The sequence below is a fragment of the Daucus carota genome, chromosome 9, assembly GCF_001625215.2.
Source record: "Daucus carota subsp. sativus chromosome 9, DH1 v3.0, whole genome shotgun sequence".
In the NCBI taxonomy this organism is placed as follows: Eukaryota; Viridiplantae; Streptophyta; class Magnoliopsida; order Apiales; family Apiaceae; genus Daucus; species Daucus carota.
In genome coordinates, this window is record NC_030389.2 from 13009385 (window position 1) to 13020555 (window position 11171).

General features: G+C 36.2%; 1 protein-coding gene across 1 annotated transcript; it reads right to left on the reverse strand.

Moving 5' to 3' along the window:
- Positions 1-6113: 6113 nt before the first annotated feature.
- LOC108200542 (vanillin aminotransferase) lies at positions 6114-11158 on the reverse strand. The gene is made up of 19 exons (XM_017368735.2): positions 11096-11158; positions 10030-10142; positions 9850-9931; positions 9685-9757; positions 9232-9329; positions 9056-9148; positions 8890-8963; positions 8771-8809; positions 8612-8700; positions 8451-8527; positions 8296-8370; positions 7996-8043; positions 7815-7898; positions 7658-7745; positions 7501-7579; positions 6663-6753; positions 6515-6593; positions 6326-6441; positions 6114-6236 (listed from the first exon to the last, which is right to left on the reverse strand). Exons 1-19 carry the CDS (start codon positions 11156-11158, stop codon positions 6162-6164), a joined length of 1536 nt encoding a protein of 511 aa, XP_017224224.1. The 3' UTR covers positions 6114-6161.
- Between the last annotated feature and the right edge of the window lie 13 nt (positions 11159-11171).

Below are 11171 nucleotides of genomic sequence, written 5' to 3' on the forward strand. Positions count from 1 at the left end.
CTAAGTTAGTGGCTAAAAAAAAAACCAAACCTAACATTAGTGACTAAAAGAAAAAATAAATTAGTTGGGTGGTGAGTTTCTAAAAACGCTATAAGTTGAGTGGCAAAAAAATCTATTTTCCCAAACAAAAAACAATAGCATTAAATGTTGGGTCATATTTGTATTCTAAATGGGTTTGTCTAGTGTGTGCTCATGGGCACATGCTAAGCACGGAAACTCATAAATTTAGTGTGTTTTCATTGGTGTGAATACAGGGGTCATCATTATTAAAAGGGTGTAAGCCAATCAAAACAAAAGAAAGTTATCAAACTTTGTGCTTATTGTGTGCCCATGGGCACACTACAGAAAAACAAATCTAGCCTTGCTATTACAATTCTGACATGCATATGCAACACTCCCTTTTCATTGTCATTAATCATGGATCATATATTGTCTCGTTAAAATCTCGTCAGATAAAAATTTAATGGGATAAAAAATTTAACTAAGGAAAAAGAGTATCATCTCCTCTTGGAAAAATTAAGCATTCATTAGGAATTTTGCTACAACATATTTTTGGATTGATTTATGCAATACAATATAAATTTGGTATACACCAATCTACCAATCAACCATTAATGACACAATAATACATCATTAAGGCATAATAAAGCTATCTTATATGGCCCCCATGAATTATAGAATTCAAATATAATAATCAGCATTCTATCAATCAATCTTCTAATGAAAACACAAAAATTCAAATTAAAACTATTAGAGAAAAATTAAATTCCAAACATAAACAAACTTAAAGAGAGTCAACTTGCAATTCAAAAAATAACTAAAATTAAGATCCAAAATTACTACTATTAAAACCAAACTATATCCAAAATTACAAAGCTAAAACTAAATCCATACAATAAAATTAGTCGATTAGAATAAACATTCATCATGTACACTAGCGAAAAACTAAGAATCGTAAATGAGGATACAGTACACATAAAATGTAACTAATCATATAATATAAGATCGATTAATCTTCTCAAATTCTGACAAAAAATAAATAAAAAATGATGAAATAGGATACAAAACAACCCATACAATAATAGATTCAAGCACACAATTATATCTAATTATAAAAAAAATAAAATATGAACCACACCACAATAAAATATACCGTAAATTAATAAATAATCACATAATCATAATCATATAATTTTATATTTTGGAAAGAGCACACATGTTTTTCATGTTATTTTTTTTAATGAATTTCCACATATCTGAGTCATGACAATCTTGAGCACTCTGGCTCGGCCAAAATTAGTACGTTGCATGTTTATTGATGAAGAAGAACGTTATTTTGATACACTGTGACTTGGATTTGCCTCACTACCTCACCGTTTGCCTCATGAGATGGACCCATAAATCTAAATGAATTTGGTGTCAACACATACATATTATAAACAAGAGTTGGGCTCCTTGGAGACTTATTCTTTTGGAGTCTTTGGAGACCATATCTACAACCCTTAGATTAGATCCAAACTGAATGGTAGATGTGTAGGACATGTGTCTTTTACTTTTTAATCAAAAATTACTGTATATCGTCAAAGTATAGTAGCGTTGTAACCGTACACGCACAAGATACTAACCCCTGCAAAATACGACAGTACCAATCCTATGTTCTTATAGACTCTCCCCTTAATCAAGGGCAAATCTTTGAGAGATAGTTACTGGATAGCTAAAGAACTGCGGAACAACAGAACTATTGCGGAATTATTATCGGATAGCAATTTGACATAAAGAATCTATAAAATGGCCACCAATCTGAAGGTTCATCTCGTAAAACCATTTGCAGAACACCAAATACATCCAAAAACCTAAAAGATTATTGGGGTGACAAAAGATGGAATAGAGACAAGAACACAACTGTACAGCAGAACAATGAGACAATTAAGGGGTACATGATGAAAGACAATAGATTAGCCGAGAACCGCCATCCAGAAATGATGCAAGATTCGTAACTGTCAATTGTAAATTCTACATATTGTACACATACTCTACAGAAAGATACAGAGTAATGAAAAGAAATTTTCTTAATTATAAATAGAAATTATATCAGCCATTGGATTATAAAATGGATCAAAGGTCAAGATGCAGGACTCCAAGTCTCCAAAGATTTGGGGTCTCCACTGAACTTAAGCCTTATAAACAAATCATTATATAAACTCACAAATGGATTTTCATCCGTCACACGGACGTCTGCATATATAAGTTATCTCTGACAAATAAACAAAGTTATTTAGAAAATCTTGCATAAGTTAGTTCATGCACAAAAACTATTTTCGAAAGAATTCCCATAATATCTCTCGATTAATGATACCTGTTAACGGAGGATTTTGGTTAACAAGAATTTTGTGAGTTTGGGGATTTATGGTTTATGAAAAAAGAGGGGTTGAGCTTGAGAGATGTCTCGATTTGTCTCGTGTATCGGATCTCATATCCCAAGATGCCTGCGTACCTATGTTTTTATAGGATCAAACCCACACAGTTCTGTTAGGATTGAGCCTATCCCGAGAGACTTTAGGGATAAGCTATATTAAAATGCTGAATTAATTGATTTTAATCTAATATAATCTTCGAGTTGTGATACTTTCCTGATTTAAAAGATATCATTTGGAGATATTTTCTGTGATTGTTGATTCTTTCCTCGTTTCAGAGAGAGGATAATTACTTGTGGCCAGGTAATTAATTAATAATCTGAATAAATAAAAGAATTTGGGAGATTAATAGGAAAATAGGCTATGCCAAAATATGGCATAACAACAACCCCCAGTTCTTCAGTGTAGCTGGATGTACTGGAGAACTAAAAACTCTTCGATCTTACAAATTCCTGTAGTCGCTGAAACAACTAGAAATAATATATCAGTAAAACATATGGACATTATAGTGCTAGCAGTATATGCGTAGATGCAAGTATGACATCATGTAGGGACCAAAACCGGATATAAATCTGCCAAGATTTTTAAAAGTGCGAGCTGTATAGTTTAAAATCCATGCGGACTTTATTATCAAGTTAGGACCTTGGCATTTGTATCGAACCCGAATTGGCGCACACGCTCCTCAAGTGTCAAAGCAAAACGCAGGATGTAGCAGATACAAGTCTTTTTGTCAAATGAATATACCTGAGCGAATGTGTGTGACACATTGACAGGCCTTCAATCATAAAAAATTACCCCTGTGCTCGTGGAGCGGGGCCTTCAATAATGTAAGATTACCTTGTGCTCGTGAGAGAGCGGGGCCTTCGATAAAATATGCTGCAGACTTTGGTATCCGCCATCTGGTAGTTGCTGACTCTTTTTTGGTTGGTGTAGCATTGCAGGACTTACAAGTTTGCCCAGGCTACCCTACTTGACAAGTTCAGTTCGCAAGTTTGAAATATTTTTTTTTTTGACATATATAACCGCGACAATATGCAAAATATTTTACAAGCGCAATCCAACATATAATAAGCATGATGATTGAAAATTGTCGCAGTATAAAAATTTTCTTAAAAATATGATCCTTGTAAAATCCTTCAAAATTGCAAGATGTACTGATAAATATTTTTTTCTTTAAGAGATGCAGCTCGTACGAAATTTTCAAGACGCACAATTATCCAAAACATAAATATCTCGTATGATATATTTTTTTAAAATAGACGTGTTACCCGAATTTGGGCTCACGAATAATTTTACAAGCATAAAAATAATACTCGCACAAATTTAATATTTTTGACAATAATACTTAATAATATAACCTGTACGCATGCATGACGTAATTTAATATGCAATAAAGATGGAATGAGGTGAAAAAGAGAACTTATCTCATAATTTAATAATGCCAAATTGGAATTCCCAAAATGTGGCCAAATCCAGTTGCATTCTTGGTCCCAGACCGGTCGTACATTTGAGTTTCATGAAAACCTCTCGTAACCCACCCCGTATATTCATTATTATTGAGATTTATCTGTCCTCCACAGATAAAAATAAATCCTCCCACTGTGGTCGCCAATTCTTAATGGAGGATTTTGGTTAACAAGAATTTTGTAAGTTTGGGGGTTTATGGTTTATGAAAAAAGAGAGGTTGAGGTTGAGAGATATCTCGATTTGTCTCGTGTATCGGATCTCATATCCCAAGATGCCTGCGTACCTATGTTTTTATAGGATCAAGCCCACACAGTTCTGTTAGGATTGGGCCTATCCCGAGAGACTTAGGGATAAGCTATATTAAAATGCTGAATTAATTGATTTTAATCTAATATAATCTTCGAGTTGTGATACTTTCCTGATTTAAAAGATATCGTTTGGAGATATTTTCTGTGATTGTTGATTCTTTCCTTGTTTCAGAGAGAGGATAATTACTTGTGGCCAAGTAATTAATTAATAATCTGAATTAATAAAAGAATTTGGGAGATTAATAGGAAAATAGGCTATGCCAAAATTGGTTGACAACAAATGTGGGCACTTACGTGATTGTAGGAAGAATATCCGAAGAACATGGGACGGGGAGTGATGGATGGTGTAGCTGATCTTGTGGTTTGATCCTCGAGAGAAAGAAAGAAAGTGTTCTCAGACGTTTCTCATCAAGAATTAGCTTATTAGCACAAGAGGCCTACGTACCCTTATTTATAGGGGTTCAAGCTACCACGTAGTTCTTACGGGCCAAACTTCTTAGCATGGGCTAAGTGTCAGTCCGGTCCATCAGGGCCCAGGTCCGTAGGGCCTTGAGGGCTGCCGTCAAAAGAGGCCCATACTCGCATGGCCTAGGCCCATATGGCAAGAGGCTGTCATGGAGCGGGTCGAAATGTAGATAATGATCCAATAAGCGGAGGTAAAGACCTCGAGATCCATACTCGTGGGCCCAACGGGTCCAGGCACGAGCCTTCACGTCTTCATCATCCTCTATGGGGCGAGGGAGCCCGTTCATCCTCTATTGGGCGAAGGAGCCCATTCATCATCTTACGGGGTGATGTAACCTGATCATCCTCCATGGGGCGAGGGAGCCCGATCATCATCTTACGGGGTGATGTAACCCGAAGTGGAAGGCGTAGCCCTGATGATGAGAGCCCAAAGGACTTAGTAGAATAAAGCACCTGACCTTTAGGGATGATGACCCCTATAGAGTCCTCCTTAAGGCCTAGCTGGATAGTGAGCCATGGGATGGGGACCCCCCAGACTGGCAACTTTCATCTATAATGACCCCCAAGGATAATGAGGCCATGAGATAGTGAGGCCCTAGGCTCACTGTTCTATCTTCATGATGACCTTTAGGGATGATGACCCCTATAGAGTCCTCCTTAAGTCTTCATAAATATTCTAAGTAGCGGGAGCTCATCAATGTGATGGCCTATTAGAATGATGAGCCCAAAGAACTCAGTCTAGAACAACCATTGAGTCCAGAATCCGCGGCCCAATCCTCCCTCCAGGCAGGGGAACCAGATAATCTTCATAAATAGAGGTGGACAGGCCCACCTCCGTGATCCATATATGACTATGGGCCTGCCGAGGTCCATGCCGATTTTTGGGCAGAACAATACCTATCGGTATAAATAAAAATTCCCACTATACTTCAGTATTACCCAAAGATAAACGGTATTACCCAAAGATAAGTAAATATTTTAAGTTTTTGTTTTTTTTAATTTATTTGCTAAATACAACATTTAACTCTGCATATAAAATTTTGAGTTTTACAAGATATGTAGAATAGATCTACATTCTCTCTTCATAAGACAAGATGATATTCTGACTTCTGAGGGATATAAGAATACAAAACATTGTGAATCTTTTTTAGATTATTCAAAAGATGATCAAGACATTGAAATAGAAATATCTTATATTAACACCGAAGTTTAACATATATATAAACTTGTGAAGAGAGCTCTTTCACAGCTGCCAAGTCCTGAAGCTATGTTAAAGTATCTCAACAATTACACTTTACATTGTTCACCACCTGAATTGTTCTCTGTTTTTTACATATACATACAAGCAAACCAGAGGCACTAGATACTGAAAGATACTCCAAAGCCTGCTTTATTTCATACGTTTTTCGACATCCTTATTTCTTGAAGTAGATGTTGGATGGATCCATGGTTATTCCTTGTAGTAGTAATAGTCATTCTTATTTTTTTCATGCTGAGTAACAGATGATCACTTCTGCTTAGCCTTGAGTTGTTTCACATATTCCTCGGTGGCCTTGAGTGCTTTCCCGTATTTGCTTATCAACTAAAATTTCAAAATTTAGGAATCATAATCATGCACTTTGCATACTTATATCCTTGAATTCTTCTTTTATAGTTGTGGGAGCTAATTACCTCGTCAAGTTCAGTCGGGGTGATGATCAAGGGAGGACTCATAATGATGTGGTCATAGACGACGCGCACCAGCATCCCAAGCTTCTCACACTCTGCTCCAAAATATGCACCTATGCCTGAGGAAAAGTTGCATGGGTGATTCAACCATGTAAGATGACTACTTTACCATTCCTAAAACTACAAATTTACCCCATTCTTGAGGGAAGAGATCAGTTGGCGACTTGTTATCTGTGAACTCTGTCACAATGATTAAACCAGTTCCTCTAATCTGCAAATGAAAATGTATATACTAAGTATGCATTAACATGCAAAATCAGTTAGATATCTCAGTAATTACCTCGCCAATAATTGGACTGTCGGAAAAGGCCCTTATACCATCTTGAAACTTCGGAGATAAGTTCTTCACCTGCTCAACAATATTTCTCTCCCTGGAAATGAAGTACTACATGATTTAAAATCTGGTGAAGACTATATATATATGTTATTGACATAGTCAGCTACACTCGGATAAGCCTTGATACAAACTCATTAGTTATGCATAAATGCCTATCTAATCTAGTTATACCCACCCGATGCCAGGAAAATTGTACTGCATGTTGCAATATCTCTAACTAAATCTTCGTCCTAGCATAGCTAGGTGTGGAAAAGGTTAAGAGTGTTAACCCAAGTGTTATATTGAGAAGTCGAGAAAAAGTTGCATTAAATGTAATAAGGGTCCAATTGAAGTGTGGAATGTTAACAAGATGTATTTGGCAACTAATATTCTTGCTTGTTAGTATTTCAGCTTCATGTGTGCAATAGAAAAGCAGGAAACTTGAATCTCACATGGAAATGTATATAGAATAGTAGATCATTTTCTTGCAGATAATATGTTTATGAGCTAGCTAGGGAACGTAAAGTTATACTTAAAACTGTGATTACTGTATTCTCCCATTCGTAACTCCTGAGACTTGTTAGCTCACATAGTAGATCATGTTCTCCCAGATGATACGTATTTCAGCTAAGAAAAATTAAATTGATACTTAAACTGTTATTACTGCATTTCTCCCATTTGCAACTCTGGAGACTTGTTAGTTTATGGCTACATAGTCATGAAGAATTTATTACACCTTCAAAGCTATTCAAGTGTGAAATTAATTTTTGAATTGAAATCAGTGGATGTTATAAAAGCATACTTGTAGATCTTCAGTGCTTCTAATGCAACAGCACAGGAGACTGGATGCCCCGAAGTAGTGAATCCATGATTAAAAGAACCTGACATAACATAAGACTAAGTAATGTTTCCAAGATGAGAGAAGTGGTAATCACTGTCAGAATGTTTCAAAATCATACCCAGTTTGTTGCTTTCAGAGTATATAACATCTGAAACTTCAGGGCATACCAAAACAGCACCAATTGGCATATATCCGGAAGTAAGAGCCTGGAGCTTTCAGTTAGAGATGCGAGGCAAAAGCAAATAAGAAGTAGACAGACTTTAGTCCGAATTTACCTTTGCTACAGAGACAAGATCTGGCTTGATATTGTATTTATCGCAGCCAAACATAGTTCCCAGTCTTCCAAATGCACAAATCACCTAGAATGCAAAAACAACAGTGGTTGAGGCTGGTGTACTCGCCTACGTTCACAGACATAGCTTACCTTTAAAATTTACGCAGAAGAAATGGGAGTACCTCATCAGCAATAAATAGAATGTCATATTTTTTGACAATAGCTTGAATCTGCAGAAGGATTATATATGATAGTCTTGTTAGGGTCAATTATGCATAAAAGATAGAGTAGGAAGAACTATTGCTAAGGGGACATCACTCATATTATGCACATGATGCATATTTATCATAATGTGTTTGAATCAGCAGGATACTTCAACACAAGACCGAATGATGAGAAGATCTTACAAACGAATCGCTTACATTAATATGGAGCAGTTTAATCACATTACAAATAGAAAGGAAAGCAAAAGTTAAGCTCACTTTATCAAAATAAGTAGCTGGAGGTGGAATGACTCCTCCTGCCCCTATGACCGGCTCTGCAATGAAGGCAGCGATCTGGTACAAATGATAGTAAAGTCAGCCAAGAATCATTTCTTGTTTAAATCATATTATTCATCTAAAGGATGGTTAGGTACCGTCTCTGGTCCCTCTTTTAGGATAAGCTCTTCCAAATTATTAGCTAACCTTGTTGAGAAATCTTCTTCTGTCTCACCTAGATGATTCAGAATACCCCACTTAGAACTTGGAATATAAATTCTGTTAGTGACAAGAATTAAGTTATGCAGAGTAGGTCTACCTTCAATACGATATCTCCAATAATGAGGGCAATCAGTGTACAAAACAAATGGAGCGGGCAGATCAAAATTCTGATGCAGTGGAGTAAGGCTGCGAAAAGAAAAGGTCTGTCAATAAACACGTTTTTCAACACACAACAAAAACACCTTTAAGTGCTTACCCTGAAAGACTAGCTGATATAACAGTAGATCCATGGTACCTGTCAAGAGGAATAGATTACATGAGATATGAAATCTAGAAATAGAGAAGTGAAGATACGTAATCTGTCAGGCAACTCACGAGTTTAATCTGGAAATAATCTTTTTCTTGTTTGGCCTTCCAAGTGCGTTGTTATAATACCAAACTAGCTTTACCTACAAAAATATTATTGCTTTCAAATTCATATCATAGCTATTATTTCAAAGAAATAAAGCTAAGACATCAATGCTTAAGACAGTAATACTACCTGAGTATCATTGGTTTCTGAGCCACTATTTGTGAAGAATACTTTCTTCATTTTATTAGCAGTAAACATTTCCAGAAGCTCCTTCGCGAGATCCTGCACAATTTTGACAGGAAACTTATATATAATTGAAAAGCATGTCTGGCGAGAAATGCTTTACAAGTGAACAATAAGCGTACCAGCGTGGGTTTTGTGGAACGATTCCAAAAAGAATGATAAAACGGCAGGGTGCTAAGCTGTTTAGTTGCAGCATCAATCAAGCGTGGTTCACTCCCTCCTGGAAAATGATAGCAGCAGAAATATGTAAATTTAAAAGGACAGTATGTGAACAGGACAGGAACGGAGAGAGAGAGAGAGAGAGAGAGAGAGAGAGGGAGAGAGGGAGAGGGAGAGAGAGAGAGAGAGAGAGAGGGAGGGAGGGAGGGAGAGGGGGAGCGAGAGGGAGGGAGGGAGGGGGGAGAGAGAGAGAGAGGAGGGGGGGAGAGAGGGAGGGAAGGAGGGGGGAGAGAGAGAGGAAGGGGGGGGAGAGAGCGAAGGAGGGAGGGAGGGGGTGAGAGAGAGAGGGAGGGAGGGAGAGGGAGGGAGGGAGGGAGAGAGGAGGGGGGAGAGGGAGAGAGAGAGAGAGAATATACCTAAGGCTGTGCACCATAGACCAGCAAGAGAATCAAGATACTTTTTTCCATTCGTGTCATAGACATAACAACCCTACAAAATCAGTTGACAGTAGTCGATTCACTTGATCCAAGCCATGCTAATGTAAACAGTGGTACTATATAAGCACAATCAAAACCTCTTACCTGGGATTTGGCTATGAGAAGAGGTTTTTCATTCGTTTGCCACCCAGCCGTAAAAGGTGGCAGCAAACCATGTCCTTTATATCTGATCATTACATCGGAGATTCATAAGTATGTTAATATCTAGACCCAAATGTTGCAATCCAATCTTCTTGAAATCTAATCATTAAAGAGAAAGTGTACCCTTGATCATCAGCATCATGATGAAAATCCTTGTGCATGGATGTATTTGAAGCCATATGTCTAGCTACTCTTATACAATAAGCTTCTGATAAACTTGTGGAAGCTGCTGCAGCCTGCAAACATCAAATTTATATAAATTCAGCATTCAACTCACAGCTTTCCTGTAAATAAACCATTTACACACATTGCTTATTCCTTGGACAGAAATTATTCTATCAACACATATATTCTTTTTAAGTAATAGAAATAACTTACTTTTTTAGGAAAATAATATTCGTACAAATTATTTCCTCTTTTTAATCAAAGTCCAAATAACTCTTTTTTATTTTATTCAAGGTTTCTTTTCCGCAGACAAGTTAAAGTATGAGCTCTCATTTTTATTTTATTTACATACCTCTGTCAGATAAATATGAAAGTTAAGTTTTTCATAGTTCAAAATATAATGAAATGCTGAACACGGCATAATACACACACACACACACATATTTCTCAAAATACATATTTTGATAACTGTGATAGACACTAGTAGCTATTATTTTAAACCAAAACTAAAATTATCGAGATATTAAAATGCGTGGTTTTAATTAAATAATTGTTCATAACAAGAATTTTTAAATTGTAATCGTTTTAATCATTTAGGTTGTGTTCACTTGGATTGAATAGAACGAGGGGATAATGGAATGAAAAATTATATAAAAGTTTTATGGAGAAAGAAGAAAGTATGAGATAATAGTGACAAAATATGAATGTATCTAAATTTCTTGTGATAAAAATCGTAAGGAAACATGATGTAAAAATAAAATGAGCATTCCGGTTAGTATTACAGTTAAAATAGTTAGAATGGAATGATTGAAGGAATGAAAATTATATACATTTTTTTTTATCAACACCATTTATAGAGCACAAAATTCATTCCATTCTTTCTCGATTCCATTCAATCCAAGTGAACTCAATCTAAGTCTTATTCGTATCACAATTATTTAGCAGATAATGTACAAAATCTGTGCAAAAAGTAAACCTACATACTAAATCTTGTAGCAAAACAATTAAACTATACATAACGAACCTGTAGAGCAGATTTTCTAGGGGTGGAAGCTGCTACTAATAGAGAACAAATCCAATTTTTCATAACTTTATACTTA

What these genes read in the sequence shown, in the direction of transcription:
- LOC108200542 (XM_017368735.2), bottom strand. Translation starts at nt 11,158, where the DNA reads ATGAAAAATTGGATTTGTTCTCTATTAGTAGCAGCTTCCACCCCTAGA. An exon ending in TTCTATTTATTGCTGATGAG is followed by an intron (nt 7,899 to 7,995) that starts GTACTCCCATTT and finishes TTTGCATTCTAG; the next exon opens with GTGATTTGTGCATTTGGAAG. An exon ending in ACAGTCCAATTATTGGCGAG is followed by an intron (nt 6,594 to 6,662) that starts GTAATTACTGAG and finishes TTTCATTTGCAG; the next exon opens with ATTAGAGGAACTGGTTTAAT.